This window comes from Balaenoptera acutorostrata, chromosome 12, assembly GCF_949987535.1.
Source record: "Balaenoptera acutorostrata chromosome 12, mBalAcu1.1, whole genome shotgun sequence".
In the NCBI taxonomy this organism is placed as follows: Eukaryota; Metazoa; Chordata; class Mammalia; order Artiodactyla; family Balaenopteridae; genus Balaenoptera; species Balaenoptera acutorostrata.
In genome coordinates this window covers 46,225,795-46,242,693 of record NC_080075.1, presented here as the reverse complement: position 1 = coordinate 46,242,693, position 16,899 = coordinate 46,225,795, and the positions used below count along the sequence as shown (strand labels likewise).

Genomic DNA, 16,899 nt, shown 5'->3' with positions numbered 1-16,899 from the left:
AGTAAGTGATCTGTAAGTCACCTCCCACACAGTCTTGATGCAGAGCATTACTTTGCTATATAGCAAAGTAAAATAATTTGCAGAGTACTAGATAATTTGCAGATTACTCTAACTAACTGTATATAAAGTAGCTGATGAGTACACAGATTTCTACTGGAGTAGTAGGGTCATTCACACATGCTTCTTTTTTTTTTTTTAAATGATTCTGGATTTTTGGAAAACTCCAGAAAACAAAGCAAAATAGAATTCCTCAGAAAATAGGAAGTGACTTTCTTAAGGTTGTTGGGAACTGTTCTCCCAATTGATGGCTGGAATCTGGGTTTCCCCACTTCAGGCTCTGAAGTTGCCAGAAATAACTCCAACCACTGAGTTATTGAAGGCTTATGTTTTATGAAGCTGTCTTCAAAAAATGTCATGATTGACAATGGTAGAGCTAGCAGAGAGCTAAGCCTTCATTAGTATATAAGTATTATTCAGATATATTTTACTCGAAGGTCAAAAATGATGGCTGGTCTGGACACATTTTTCCTTGACCTGAATTAAAACAAGAAAATTGCTGACGTGAGTAGAAAGTCAATAATCCTGATTCTAAAAGAGGACCTATTCCTTTAAAATGATATCATCAAGTAGTTTATTCTTCCATAAAAAATCTGGCCCATATATCACCCCCTCTTATGAGATTAATAATACTGTATAATCTATATTTAATATGTTTAAAAAGAACCTGTTACAAGATACTGAAAGGCGTAGCTATTGCATGTTGTATCAGCTTTCTGAAAGTGGGAAAATAAATGACTGCTCTTTTCAGCAGGGCTCTAAATGGTTATAGATGTTACCTTAGATTTCATGGTTATGATAATAAGCTTTGCTACAGTGGAGAGGCACTGGGATTTAATCTCGCTACACACTAAGGAAGAATGAAAGAAGTTTTTATGTTTTACTTGGTTGTTGAATCCAAAAAACATGAGATCTGAGAGATGCGTAAGACTTGGAGAGAACCAAATTTAGAAGATAGAACTCACTTGTAAAAAATCTGCATTAGTTGTTAATGATCATCTCAGAAACAGAACTATGCAGATTGGGATGGGAGGTGAATTTTAAGCCATCAACCATATTATAAATTATTGGATATAACTCTTTTGATGATGGAAATAAATTAGACACTGACATATGAAATGATTACTAAAAGAGCAAAGCTTAAATCAGTGTTGCTTTGATGAAATGATCATTATGGTCCAAGTGTAAATATATAATTTTCTCTGTTATATGTGAGGAATATGTGTGACTTACTTATTTAATAGGTAACTGGTATTGATTTTGTAGAGTCAGGAAAAAGTTTTGTGAGTACCAACTGCTGGTCAAGATTGCTCCCCTTTTTTACTTCGCTTAAGACGATGGTACATTGCCTTTATGGTTCAGCCTCCAAAAGTTAGAGAAAAGTCAAAATTAGACCAGTGCTATTCACAGTAAAGCACATACTTCTAGGATAATTGAAAATGAGAATATAATTTTTTAGTTCTCATTAATCTATCTCCTAAAATTAACTTAAACATTTGGACACTGGAATTTTTGGACTGTATTTGCGAATTTTCTATATTTTAAAAATTGTTTCTTAATTCCTTAGGATATAGCATTCTTAGATACAGGTCTTAGTGAAAGTTGGCAGGGAAAAGAAATTATGTTCAAATTAGTTCATTTTGCTTCTGATCATTTTAATAAAATTACAGTTTGGTCATGGAAAAAACCTGAAATTCAGGGAAAAAAAAATTTTGTATTTTCTTTTTATGTCAGTTGTGATGTCTCTAGTTCCAAACAGTACAGAAATTTGGGAATTAACCAATTAATAGAAATGTTGATAATTGTGTATATGTCCCATTTAAAAGTTATTTTAATGCAATGGTGATCTCTTGGTTCATTATATACTCTTCAGTGTGCAGAAATTTTGCTGAGAATTTGATGCAGTGTCAGTTTTTCTGAGTGTTGAATATATCTACCCAACTTGTGTTTCTTAACATAAGGTCAGAGTGCTCCCAACTGCATTTAAATAATGTCTAAGTTGCAGTTTTAAATACTTGTAAGATTTATGTTAATTCTGTTTCTCACAAATAAAACCAACAAAATTAAGGTGTATAAATAGCTTCCTTTTTTTTTTTTTTATCTGGAATTTTGGCATTATCATCTGTCTCTTTTTGATAGCTTGAGAATTAGTTATACCTTTGCCCAAAACTTGTAAAAATAAAAAAATCAGTATTAGCTCTCATATACAGGACTTCAGTGACTTTTTATTTTAATTTTTTCCCTAGTTAGAGGTGCATGTTACAGCTTGCCATTGTGGTCATTGTGGTTCATTTCATTAAGCTTCTTGTTCTATCTGCTTTCTTGAGACTTGGGAAACAGTATTTTTCTGAGTGATTGTACTATATTGTTCCAAATATAAGGCCACCCAGAATAGAAGGCAACCTCCAACTAGAAACAGCTCAAATATGGAGAAAGGCTGGGGGCCCAGAGCCCGGCGGGTCTTGCAGTGGTGGCAAGGGTGCCGAGGAATAGGACGATGCCTGCCCACTCTCCCGGTGAGTGAAGATGAGTCAGCTGCTGATTTGCTTGTGCATAACCAGATGGCTTCTGTTGCTAGAGGAAAAGTCGTACTTGGGGGGGAGAGAATAAGTCTGTACACATGAAAGAAAGTCACTGTGTGTCCAAATCAGGGGAGGGAAGGCGGGAGTAGAGTCTATTTCACCTCCTAAATGGTCGCCTTCAGTGTTTTTTTTTTTCCCCTGAACCTGGGGGTGAAAGTTGAATAACCCCAAACACTGGAGGAGGAGGAAAGTACCTGCACCTTTTTTGAAAAGGAGTTTAAAGGTCAGTGGCCATGGAAATGAATTGTTAGACACCATCAGATGTCTCACGACCAGCCCAGAAAATTATTCCTTGCCCTTTCAAATTGACTGCTGACCCAAGAGGTGGTGCATGCACTGTGTGATCATGTGTAGCCTGAAAATAAGCAACCCCGAAGCTGGGAGTCACATTTCCAATTTTAGTAAGATTTTTTTCTTTTTAAATTCCCTGTCTCCTGAGCCAGCCAAGATACAATTTAAATAAACAGGCTAAATCTTATTGAAATAAACTCCAAGGGACTGTTTAAAATTATTTGTTGTGCTAGTATTTCACCCAGTAGCATATTTTAAAAAATACTTCAGTGAAAAATGTATTATTCGATGGAGAATATGTATTGATGGAGCCCAGAGAAAACTCCAGGTATTGGTCTGATTCTACTAATAAGCACATAGAAATCTAACCTTTTATTTCACAGTAACTAAATAAGATGTGATAGAATGAGGTGCTTGTTTCTGTTATAATCTAGAAAACTCTTTAGCACCTGTTAGTGTACAACTTAACCAGCATTCAGTAACCTTTGCGGCTTCACAAAAACTACATACAATATAAACCTTGACCTTTCTAGTAATTACCAGTCCATGGCTCGCAAAGCAAGTTTGAAGTAGAACTTTAATCCCTGAATGATAAGTTTTTCTCCACTGGGTAGTTCCCATTGTAGCCTTCATGATGATGATGATGATGATGAAACTTCTTTAATAAAAGAGTATGTTTTTCTAAATAGGACTCTCCTTAAGTTTAAACAATGCTTAATTGCCCAGAGGATTTGGTTTAGGGAAGCTACTTATCACTGATTTCAGAAATTCTCTTAAACCAAAATACCCTGAAAGATAGAGGTCCCGTGCCCAAGGAATAGCAAGCTAGAATTTGACGTGCCTACCATTTTGCCAGGTCTGGGAAGGGAACCTTTGAAACAGAAGGGCTGGGCAGAAAAGGATTTGAAAGGAAGAACTGGAAGGGAGTGTATCCCAGAGCGGGGAAGGATTGTTGCCTGCCAAGTTAGATTACCACTCAGAGGAAACAGCACTGCAGTGGTGGAGTCTAAATGAGAGGGTTGATGTGAACTCTGTATAACCTCAGAAGCCTTTTGCAAAGAGTTCATAAGGGTGATACCAGTAAGGAAAGAGACTAGTAGAGGATCAGAGCTTTTCAGGGAAGAAGAGCTTCCTTTATAACTCCTTCGCTTTGGAAATATTTGATCTCTACAAAGGAAGAGGATGCCCACATTTGGTGGGGGGAGTGTGTGCCTATTATTAACCATCTTTAAACTTCAAATAGTTTCCTTTCAATTATTTGTTTTGGGTGCTATTATGTCTGATTCGATCTGAATTACAAATACAGCAAAACAAATATTATAAACATTTTTTCCCAGAGGGGGGTTGGGGCTATAATAATTGTATGTTCTGTTCATCACCTGCTGTTAATTTCATCATTAGTTGCAACGGCAGACAGAAGCTGGAGAGGTCACCTAAATGTCAGATTCCATGCCTTCCTCTCCCTGTTGGCTAGTGAGGGCGGGGGCAGGACCTGACCTGATTGCATTAGGAAAAGAACATGGCCTTAGTTGGCTTGTGAGGTCGCAAGGATAGCCTTCAAGGACATAGGAAGAAAGGACAGTGACAAGGGAAGAGAGATTTTCCAAGTTGCATATAAATAATCACCTTTGTAAAAGTCAACGGGAAGAGTTAATTTCTCTACAAATAGTGTTGTTTGTGTAAAACCCATACCTATAACCTGTGCTCAGCTTCTCCCTCCCGTCCCCAAAATGCACAACATAGAAGCTCTCCTGTAGGTGCTGGAAAATTAACGTCCCAGATCACTGTTGTTTCTTCCTTTCATGATTTCACACATGATGCACCTTCCGTGGCTCCTTCTCGGGGGGTTAGATTCATAGGATCAAGTTAAAGGGAACAGTTATTAATCTATGAAGTATGAAAAAAATCTGTAGATTTGTTGATGGGCAGAAATTAAAATTTCTCAGGCCCTAAAAACAGGTTTGGGCAATTCCCATTGGACTGTTTTTGTTAGGAGGATAGATCACTGCTGTTCTTTTTCTTTCCTGATCCATTAGTCTTTTTCCCAAGGAACCCCTAGAAAAAGTGACGTTTTTTACTTTTTCCCAGTTCCTGTATGGGGTGACTGTCAGGTCAAATTAATAATGCCCAGGTTCTGACTTCCCAGCAGTTCAGCTGAAGAGTCACTTATCTACAAATATGTAATTTGTGATCTGTTTTGTTTTTCAGTTTTTAAAAGTTCATAAAATGAGAGAATTCTTGAAGAAACTGTTGACTATGGTTAAATCTCTTTGGGAAATGTTCCACCATAGGTCTTTCCCTCAAAGAAGGGTTTTATAAGGGACACCATTTCTCAAATGCAGCAATATGCATTTGAGAAATGGTGATGTATCTGCATTTTCTGAGACATATGGAATATGGCATTTGTCTTGCTGAGTGAGCATGTTTAACTCAGCTGTGGAGTAACTCACAAATTCCCTACTCTTGAGTATCTTTAAGTTTCAAAAATCATTCTTGAAATGTTCTTAATGGGCATTCCTTAGGGGGCACTGCTCTCTTCGGTAAATCAGAAGTGACATCTGGAAATGCATAGAGATGGCTCTTGGTTACTTTTTTTTTTTTTTTGCTGGTCAAGCAGCAAGTGTTTTCCAATTAACAGGTTGATAGCATCTTTGGACAGGCTAGAAAAAATTAACAAAATGGCTAATTCTTGTTTGGCAGTGAAATTGAATACTGAATGACATCTCTGCAGTTATAAACGACCTACCTTTGTTTTAATAACAAAGTTGTTGATTTTCTACTAAGGGTTCTTTTAGGTTGTCATCAGGGCCTGATGGGAATAACAGTTCCCCCAACTCTCCAGCTAGCTTCAGTGGACATACCACACCTTCTCAGCAGCCTGAACCCGTGGTACACTCTCTTAAGGTAACCAACTGTATACAGCCATTTATCCAGTACTTCAGTTGTGTTGTGGCTTGTTCGCTATAGTCTGGTAATCCTCACGGTCTCGTTTTAACCATAGATACTTTATTTTTTGAGCCCTTATGGTGTAACTTTTTTTTTTTTAATCTTAAGTTTTAAAGTACGATTTTAATTTTTTTAAACTAATAGTGGGTTTGAATACTTATGGTTGAATTGAATCTTTAGTTTTATCATTTTGTTTTGAGTAATGTGATTCATATCTATCTGCATCGAAGTTGAAGTCTGATGTGCATGTATATCCATATGTGTAAAATACTGTTACAGGTATTTTCTGTGCAATGTTTGTAGCATGGATGTCTTCAAATATAGGAAGTTAATAGTTGGCCAAAATAAGGAAAGATACCATATTTTTCTTTCTTTTTGCAACTGAAGTACGTTGTGCAACTTACTGAAAGTTTTCAAATAAACAAAAACCTACTCTGTTCACCATTAAATAGAAATTAAATCTTCAAACTCTAGTTAATGCTTTAATGCTTCTTTATAGAGTATTAGAAAATAGATATATGGTCTTATTCATGAAGATATTTTATTTTTTGCTTATACTTCAGCTTCAGCAATGACTTAAAAAAAGATTTGGCTGAAATTTATCATTTATTTTTCTTTACCAGTAATGAGCTTTCCAATAAGTAAAATTAATAATAAGCAGTGTAAATATTTACCTCTCTGAGAAGAAACGGCAGGCAATAAAAATCATCTTAAAAACTGAGACAGTTCCTTGAAGTTTCATCAGTTCCAAAGTATAAAACACTGTCCTCCAAATTATCTATAATTCCTAACATGTAGCCTTGGTCAAACCTTTCTGAGCCATAAAGTAAGAGTGCTTCAGTCCTGCTTTTGCCACATGGGTTTCAACGACTTTTCTAAAATTGTTTTGGTTTCAGAATGATTTATCAACAGCCTGATGATGCACTCTTGTGAAGGGGACCACACTTTCCTTGGCATGCAGAAAGGCAAAGAAGTAGATGAGAACTTCAGAATATTTACTTGACTTGAGGATGATTGTTTTAGCAGTCGGTTTAGCTCCCTTGTTATATTTTGCTGTAACTTAGATGAAGTGAGTTTGCTTCTCTCAGGCACATACTGGTTGGGGACTGCCCTGTGTCTGGGCTGCTGGTTTATCAGCTGGCTTGCTCTCTGCGACAGCATTTGGATACTGTTTAGTACGAACAGCATGCTAAAGAAGCTGTTACTTTAGTGTAAATCAGGCACTAGCGATCTGAAAAGCATTTTCGAAATGGGAAAATGCAGGAGTGGCTTCAATCCTGTAGTATTAGTATCTGCACATACTCCAAAGGCAACACGCTGCCCTGCTTTCCAAACTGTTTGAAACCTGTTTCAGCCTATTGCCTTATTCAGTGGCAAGTGCCGTTGGAATCAGATCAGTGCAGTGGGTCACATTGCCATCATTCCCAAATTTCTCGATGCAGCTGTGTTAGTATGGCCTAAAAGGAAGGGGAGGGCAAGGAAGAGCTATTCAATTTTCTCTGAATTCATTCTCTAATTTTCATCTAAAATTTTATCTCGAGAGGAAGGTACTATGTTATAATCAGAACACGTTAAGTGTCCTCACTTGGCTGATGGGTAATGCCAAGCAACTGAAGCGTCTTGATTGGGTAACTGGAAGCTCTTGAATATAGAATACGTTCGCGTCCATGAGTTGAAACAGAAATATGTGCAAACATAGCCTCTGGGAAACGCATCTTCAGAACATCTCAGTGTAAAAACAGAAATGTAGCCACTCAACATGTTTTGTTTTTAAAAGCTACCACTCTAGAGCTGATTTATACCATAAGATTGTTCTGTTCTGAAAGGAATAGTCAGGACAATGGCTCCTTTTCTCATGTTCTGATAAGTTTTTTAAAACGTCTGTCTAGGCTTTAATAAACTCCATGGTCATAGCTGTGAGGAAAGCATTGTTGTAAGTCAGTGTGAGGAGTTAGCCCACTTGTGATAACACCACATTTTTCTTGCTTTAAAATTCCTAACTATTAACTGGAGCTTCACTTCATTTAGTAGAAATTAACTGAATTTAAGTACACTTCTCTGAGGTACATTATAAATCGAATCTGTAGGCAAATGAGCTCGTTCCAGGAGTTCCGTAAGTAAGTTTTCTATGAATATTCACTGGGCATCGTCAGTGATTTCCTCGAAGTATAAAAAAAATGTGAACTGACTCTAATATGAGTTGAGTACCAGGGTGAGGCTTTCATTTACCACTGTCATATCCTTCTTTAAAGAAGTAGTACCTACATAGTAATAATGGCCAGAAGTTTTGAGTTAATGAGAAAGTAGTTTGTGAGATTATTTATTATAGATTTGAACTCGGGTAAATATCGTTGTAGTCTCAGTATCCATGAACTCGACATGAAGGTCCCACTTCGGGCCTAAGTTATTTCTTTTGGTCCACCTGTTCATTGGTGCAAATTCTCAGGTGACACCTTTAGGTGTGGCTATCAGCACTGACCCTGACAACAACAGAACCAGGGAGTTCAGCAGTGTTAACAGTTCAGTGTGGATTCTACCGGAGCTTTTAGAAAAAGCATTTTTTTTTTTATGCTACATCAATGATTTGATTTATAAGATGATGTAGAGAAAAATAAACAGCACTCAAAGCCAAAGTTTTGCCCTCTTTTTTACTACAGAAAGTATTGACATGAAAATTTTAAAGACATTTTGAACAGAATTGTATTCTCAATCCATTTAGTGATAATTTAGAGAAGTAGAACCTAAAATTGTTTAAAAGCATCTCATTCCCAGATTAAAAAATGAAAAATATTTAGTGTTGCTCAAATATTTTCACAACTGGGGAGCCATTGCCTCTCTTTGCTTCTGTCAAAGAGCTGTGTCCACAGTCCTTTCCTAGGCACCGGAAACACGTCCAGGCAGGAACTGTGAGGTCACTAGTATTAATGTTAACAAAGGTTCTTATGCTACATATTCCTGGGTTCTGACCAGTTTCAGCTGTGACTATTATCTTTTTTAGTCATTTTTTTCTATAGGCCGTGTCTACATATCATTTGGACTGGTGAGCAATTAATTAATTACATGCCAGTCTTTATTACAATGGAGCAAGAATTATTGACTGTCTCCAAATGGTTGACAGTCGTTTATCTTAATGACCAAATTAACTAAATGCATCTAATCATTAATGAATTCAATTGACTATTAGTGATGCAATAGATTTCTCTTAATGGCCATTTGAAAATCAAGGAGGATTCAGATAGCTTTCAGAACAATCATCTCTTTTAAAAGATTTTGCCATATGCTAATCCACTCTGATATGCAGACATGGAGAAAACTAAAGGTTTTTACAAAGTGGAGCTCCTTGATGATTGATTTTTATTCATAACTAACAAGTTTTTTTTCCATGTGAAATTTGCTTTTCTTTTTCAACAAATCCAGGTCTTGGATGTTCAGGAAACTATAGATCGTCAGCAGGGTAAAGAGTATGAACATGACCTTAGTGAGACAGAAAAAGCTATAGTCAGAGAAATGTGCAATGTAAGTTTAATGTGCTTTATTGTGTATTCTGTGTTGAAAGCCTCATCATAGCTTAGTTATTGCTTCATGAATACCTTCTTTTTAAAATGCTGGCCAAATGCCTTTATATTTTTATGTGAAAGTAAAACCAACCTTCCCTTGATTTGCTTTAGTAAATTTTATTGCAGTTTTATTAACACAGTAATCATGTTGTAAAATATTCAGGTAAGCGAGAATCAGCCAATTCTGTGTTCCAGAATGAATTGGGAAAGTTTTTGAATAAATTTTCTAAAATGTTACTAGTTTTGATACAATAAATCAGTTTCCATTTCATAATTTTCCTTAATTATGTTTAAAAACCTGTGTTTAAAAACCTGTGATAAACAAAGAGAAAACAACCTTCTTCAGATTTTTTGTAACTATACTTGGGGAAAAAAAAAATCACCATCTTAATAGGTAATATTTGCTTAGTTCTTCATGCATATGATATGTGTGCTCCTGTCATGCCAAGCAGTATCTTTACCTCTCAGTGGTTGATGCAAGCTCAAAATAGTAAGAGGTAGATAGATATGAACTTAAGAGATAGTTAGCCACACAGAAATCTACCTTATGAAGTCATAGAAAAACACAGTTTAAAAAAAAAGACATGCTATTTTCACAATGCATAGCCTATGTAATCATTATTTCAGTTTGGATTTGATTAACTGAATTTTAGTTTTTTAGTAGTATGCTTGGATATATCATTTGATCAAGAATATAATTTGCGAAGCTTGTTAAAAAGCTAAGTAGAATATGATAGGGGAAGACCTTTGTTAAAAGCAAAAATTCATGGCCGATTATTTTAAGCACTGATTTGAATTGGCTTTATACTGTACTTTTATCCCTATAGTCTTTGTTCATTAGGGTATCAAAATGGCTTAGAAATACCCTTCAGCTTTAGGCTATTACGACCAGATAGCTCATTTATGTACCTCCCTAAGGTGTTCCTGGAATCCAGTAAATGTTAAATTAAGTCCCACAGGCATTTTAACACTCTTGCCCCAGCACATCTAGGCTCCTGCTTGCTTGCGTTGTGGCTGTTTTTCTTTCCTACATATCTGTTTTTGTCTGTTTTCAAAAGGTCGTTGGTTCTAGATGTCATAATTTCCTTAATGCATCACTGTTCATCTTCTGTAGCTTTTTGCCTGTCCTTAAGGTTTTCAATTTGAACATTTCCCTCAGATAAATTTTAAAGTTCAGACATTAGGAATTGTAAAACTAGAAGGGACCATAGAAGGTCATACCTCCAGTGGTTCTCAAAGAGTCATACAAGGCTCCTTCATAATTCAGAGGTCTGGGTTTCACCCCAGATCATGGGCAGTTGGGCTAGGAGCTCCTAGGTAAGAACCCCATACTTGCATTTTATATTTGAAGAAACTAAGATTCTGAAACTAAGTTACTTGCCCAAATTGTTCTCTAATGAACAGTGGAGTCAGATGTATACCCAGATTTTCTCTGAGGACCAGCCCTTTCCAGTTTCCCAAGTGTAGTTAATCTAGGCACTGCCATTTTCTTTCCTCAAGAATGAAAATCAACGTATTGGGCTGCCCAAAAAGTTCGTTTGGGTTTTTCTGTAACATCTGTCAGAAAAACCAGACCGAACTTTTTGGCCAACCCAATAGCTTGCAGAGGAGACCATCTCCATTGTGCTTAATGGCAGAATTTCTGTAAAGAAACAGCAGGACTGTTTTTGAGGAAAGATTTTTAGATATTAGAAAAGTTATTTCTTAGTCATAGAAGAGACCCACTAATGAATTGGATCTTGATTAGTTTTGCATTGATTTTTGTTCGCCTGTATTTCCAAAAATCCTTCATTGTCCTCTTCATTTACCTTCAAAAGTTTTCTAGGGCATCTTTTCTCACTGTCTGCTTTTGTCTTTGATCACTGAAAGTTGAGAAAAAAATGTAGTTCAAATCTGATTATTAGCACTCTTATATTTGGAAACTATTTAAAAGCTAAGAGAAAAAAGTGTTGATTTAAAATATTTGTGTCACCATGGTAAATTATATCAATATCAAAAACACATAGCAAATATTGGAGATTAAAGAAAAATACAGATTGTGAGACAGTTTCGTAGTTTCTAAGAAAAAACTTACGTAAGATTATGAAACCTATTAGAGGAACTATGTGCTTTTACAGTAACGTCACAGAAATGTAAAGCTTTCTCATAATGTGATAGCCGTTAAAAGACTCAGATAGAACTTGTTTTATCTCAGTCTCTGGTATTCTTTCTGGAGATAAGTTGTCAACATCTATACAATGGAAAGACTCTTCTTCACAGCACCAAGTGCTTTTATTCTCTTCCCAAGCTATACCCCAAACATACACTGCCCTCTAAGAAATAGTAAATCTGTCTTGTTGTAGTAACGGTTTTATCTTAGGTTTGTCTGTTTGGCTCTTGTCAATTCCCTGAGAACAGCTGAAATACTTGACTGGTCATCTCAGCGACCATCTCAGATACCCACCTGTTCTGCTTTCAGTTAATGAGTCACTACTCTGTGTCCGCCTTAATATTCTGTATCCTTGGCTTATTTCAGAGTTCTGCCTTCTCTGAGTTTCCTTTCACCACATAGTAATTTCAGGGTTAAGGCCCATTGCATTCTACATTTGAATTCTTGAAGAGGGGTTGCACTTTTGAGTTGTAATCATCTACTGCCTTACGTCCCTGATCATTTGACTCTATCCTCTGCTGCTAACCAAGACATCAAAGCGTTCTGGGTAGATGTAATTGTGTATACCATTTAAGGGCTAGAAAGGCAAAGTCCATAGCACCTTGGCTTCCTGATTCAGAATTTGTGCCTCTTCAGTCAGTGTACTGAGAAATGACACTCTCCTAACTCCCTTGGGTACAATTTGAGCCATCCATTGCTGTATCATTCCTTTCCAAATAGTTAAGGACCATAACGACAATTCCCTTCAAATATGACAGGATATCTCCACCACATAGTTGTGCCTGCTAAAACAGAGAGACTAATAGCTACATGGGCTTCGAAATGAAGGTAGACAGAGCCCTATATATTCTTATGTAGTACTGTGAATAGTACTTGGCTTCCCTGGAGTATCTGCTCTTTTTAAAAGAGAAAACAGAGAAATACAATCTATGAATAATTAATGAGCCAACGGGTTTGTATTCATGTTAGAGCAATGTAAATTTTTGTGGAATTAATCAATCTGATCATAATCCTAATAGTGAAACACTCTAAGAGGGTTATGACTTACTGTGTGTGTCTCCTAATTAATGTTAGTATATATTGGCATGTCGTTGTTGAATTCAGTAACAATTACTTATTATTAATCTCACCTTTTGCTACTGTCCCTTTAAAATGGCCCAATTTTTAGCATACTGTAATTGTATCTATTTTAGGGACTCTTGAATTTATTCTTATCTTTTCCCTGCATCTGTATGCTTTCTGTTGTGGTAATCCGAGATACCATACTGTTGGGTAGCTAAGATTTATGATAACTGAGGCCCCCATTTCGCAGGGGAAATCTACCACTGACCCTTAAGGCTACCGCCTCAGGACTTTAAACCACTAAGGACAATGAAGGAGCGTTTGTTCTTAGCTATTTAACATTTTGGTATCCCTCATTTTAGATGTATAATATAGGAACCAGGATGATTTTGCTCATGTGTTCTTAATTCTGGCTAGATATTAGAATCATGTTGAAAGTTTAAAAAAAAAAAAAAATAGATGACCATACCTGTTTGAGAGTAACTCCCAGTGTGCAGCTAAGTTGAGGACCACTCTCAGAGCTAGTGGAAGCTGGCACGCCATTCTTTACTTCTGACCCTGGTTGCTAACAAAGTGTAGTAGTCCCATCTGTTGAGCAGTTCTTGTGATTTAGAAACTTGCATCACATTTCATTTTGTGTTTGTGTTTGACAAAATACGTGAATATTTTGTCTCTTGTCTTATATTCCTTTTTGTCCCTCTCATAGATTCCCGCTTAAAAAAAGAAAAAAAAAAAAACCATACACATGTCTTTGCGGAAGAGAACAATTAAGATGCTTACTTTTTTTTTCTTCTTTTCTTAAGGTTGTATGGAGGAAACTTGGAGATGCTGCAGGTTCGTGTCCTGGAATTAGGCAGCATTTGTCTGGAAACCAGTACAAAGGACCCATGTGAGAAGGACTCTCTTTCAAACATGACATCACCACTGCAAGAGAGACAGAAGAAAAGAGTGGATTTCCACAAACCTGGACTCATGGAATAACATGGAGTGATTGTACATTGCACATATTTTCCCTCTAAAAAACCTTTAGTTGTATAACTGAAGTTGTATTTTGTCTCTCACTTCAATGTTCATAACAGTCAATCTCAAACAAGGTAGCTTTGAAAATCACCATTTTGGTACCAATATTTTCATTAGAACTAAGAGTTTTTGACTCTACAGATCGAAGATTATAATTGGGAAACCTGCATGATTGGAAGAGTCCAGTAGAGAGCCTCTGTGGTTTTGATAGAATTGAATCATTGCATATAATGGTGGGAGTGTTCTACCATATTGTTCCAGATAAGAGGTGGTTTCCAGCTTCCCAAGTTGGAGAGTTGGTCACCTATTATATTTTAGTTAATAAAATACTAGTTCCTGATGCATAATTGATTTGAATGCAAGATAAGATTAGGTTTCTGGGATTTTGTTTTGACTTTTGAGGTGCTAAAAATACCACATAAATTTTCCTTATCAGCTAGGAGGGTAGCAAGACTTTGTCAAGCGCTTATCAGCGAGTACCATTTATTTCAATTGATCAAAGTAAATATATCTTTTCTTTTCATCTTAATGTATTGTTCATGAAGACACATCTTGGGAACATATCAACCTCCATCTTCAGTGTATTCATTAATGTTAATATTAACAGTTTCAATTAACAAGCAAACAATTTTTCTAAGTGTTTCCAGCTGTGAGATGTCAATTTCTACAATTTAGTTTCTAGACATGCTGTTATACTTAATAAACTTTCTGTAAACTTTAAAATATTGCACTGCATTTATGAAAAAAGCTTTCTTAGCCTACAACAGCTATGTAACATTTTATGAAACTGACGCATGTCCTTCATTATTGAAGCTAAAAGCTCTTGTTCAGATTGCTTGAGGTTTGAAAAGGAGGTGTGCTAGCTTTGCTTAGTTTTCCTTATTTTTGGTGTATATATATATATATATATATATATATGTGTGTGTGTGTGTGTGTGTGTGTGTGTGTGTATATATATATATATATAACAGACTGTGTGTATTGGAAATGCTATGATAGGTATTTTGTGTTTATCCAAATGCAACGATAGTTTCTTGTATGAATGTGCAAGAGGCCTGTGACCGAATGCTAAGTTTATATTGTAGTTTAAGATTATAAAAGTAGGAATGCAACAATTCCCAGATTTCTTCTAAATTACTCAGATTTGATTCATAGCAGATATTCTGTTGTTGCTCTTGTTTTTAAACAGGCTCATTAGACATGTATTAATTGTCATTGGTGAAGGAATTGTTACACTTTTTTGAATGTTACTGTGATGAAAAAGCAGCCCTCTGGTCTCAGAAAATATTTATGAATTAATTTGCTATAGAATTTTCTCTCTCTAATTATTGTAATTGGGTTATCATTTAAGCTTTTCTTTTAAAATGTTATATATTTTAAGAATATTATTACTCTATAAAAGAAAATTGCTATATTTACACCTTCTCTTGAAAAGCTTTCATCTTTAAATTGTTGTATTCCTACACTCTGAAGACATTTAAAACAAGTTTCTGTGCCTGCAGAAGCTAATACAAGGAACACTGGTCTTTTGACAAAATACTTGTGTAGATTTTGATACTGTATTAAAACTATTTTTTTAAAGTTCTGCATAAAATTGAGTATCAAGTATATGTGTTCATCTTAGCAATGATAATAAATTATTTAATCGCAGTGGTTTTTTTCTTCAAAATGTTTTTCCTAAATTGAGATTTCTAATAGTCACTAAATATCATATTACCCCTGTATGATGACAGTAATGATTGATAGTAATACAGATGATTCATTATCTTAAATATAAGACAAAGGCATGTTTAAATATGCTCTTAATCAGGGATTTAATATTGAGATTCCTCAATTCATTATTTTCTAGTATAATGTAGTTAAAAATTTAGAATATTTAAGAATATTTAAAAATTAATTATAAACTCTTTCCCTTGTTCTTCTAATTATTATTAAAATATTAGTAATCACAAGGAAATATACCAGAGAGAAAATATTAAAGAAATGGAAAACTCTGCATCTGTATTTAAGAAGCTTATACATTATTGAGGAAAGATAATACACACATATGACCAAGACGTAAATTAGAGAACACACACACACGGTCAGATAGAGAACTTGGAAATCATTCACACAACTGTGGAACAAGGCTTCCTACACTTAGCATTAGTCTGTACTTTAAATGACATAGTAGATGGACAGCCCAGGGCCTGAATCTTGCTACTGCCCAATATGTTTGTTTGTTTATCAATAAGAGTGAGTGGCACCCTTCTGTTACATGACCAGTTTATTAGTTTATGATTTCATTTTCCCTGGAACAAAGGTTAATTTACATATCTTAGTAGATGATCTTTACCATCCTTGAAGCTGATTGTCAGTCTACCAGAATCCAAGCTTCTTAAATTAATGCTTTGTAAGTTTCTAGCACATGCTCAAGGCACTACAGAAAATTTAGATCATATGTGACATCCAGCAAAATGCTGACAGTCTAATTGGGATGATTGTTTGACAGTTCAGTTAATTTTTAATGAATGCCTACCACTACCATATGAGTAAACACACTTTGGTTCCTCACTCAGGATGCTGACTGTTCAAGAAATACATAGAACCGTAGTATCTTGGATACCAGCAGAAGCTTCCTTTATCCTTGAGATCTAGATAAGTTTGCCTCAAACATCTATTTTCATCATCTTGAGGAAGTGCTAAGTCTCCTAGTGCCTTCCACTCATTTCCAGAGTTTTCACTCTATGTAAGCATCCTGTTGCCTCATTTGGCTTCACCTCAAGTGCAAACTGATTCTCCATTAGAAATCTTGTCACTCATTCTTGGAAAGGATCTGCCTACTTCAAGCTGGCTTATCAAAGTAAATTCCCAACAAGCTCAAGACACTTCTATGAGGAACTACACTGACCTCTAAAAGAAAAATTTCTCGATCTCATTACACAATTAAAGGACAATATATCAGATTGAACCATATGAGATTGCCAATATTTGACCATCTTTGGATTACCAAAACAGCATATGGTACAACTTGGTATGATTAAGAGATTTTTGGTGGGAATAGACACAATAGAAGTTTGTGTCAGCATATTGAGCTGGAGCAATATAAAGTATGCTTTACTACGTGCAGCATTGAATAAAGGCCTTTGGCTTAGTGAGGCTGCCTTTGGGGCGGCAAGTTCACCATGTGACTATAATTAGCTCTGTGCATTTGAGACAATCTCATTGAGCCTCAGTGTCCTGATGTGCTGAGTGG

At 35.8% G+C, this 16,899-nt stretch overlaps 1 protein-coding gene across 7 annotated transcripts in view; it reads left to right on the top strand.

Moving 5' to 3' along the window:
• Positions 1-15,316, top strand: part of CCDC85A (coiled-coil domain containing 85A) — a 197,122-nt gene extending 181,806 nt beyond the window's left edge. For 2 of the 7 annotated variants that reach the window (XM_007189983.3, XM_057557871.1), the window contains one exon: positions 13,448-15,313. In XM_007189983.3, coding sequence (XP_007190045.2) covers positions 13,448-13,537 — 90 coding nt within the window. In that variant the 3' untranslated portion in view covers positions 13,538-15,313. Of the gene's footprint in view, positions 1-2,438; positions 2,574-5,714; positions 5,835-9,293; positions 9,393-13,447 lie in introns of all 7 variants that reach the window. The other 5 variants (XM_057557872.1, XM_057557873.1, XM_028168497.2 and 2 more) reach the window with 5 other exon arrangements.
• Positions 15,317-16,899: the final 1,583 nt, after the last annotated feature.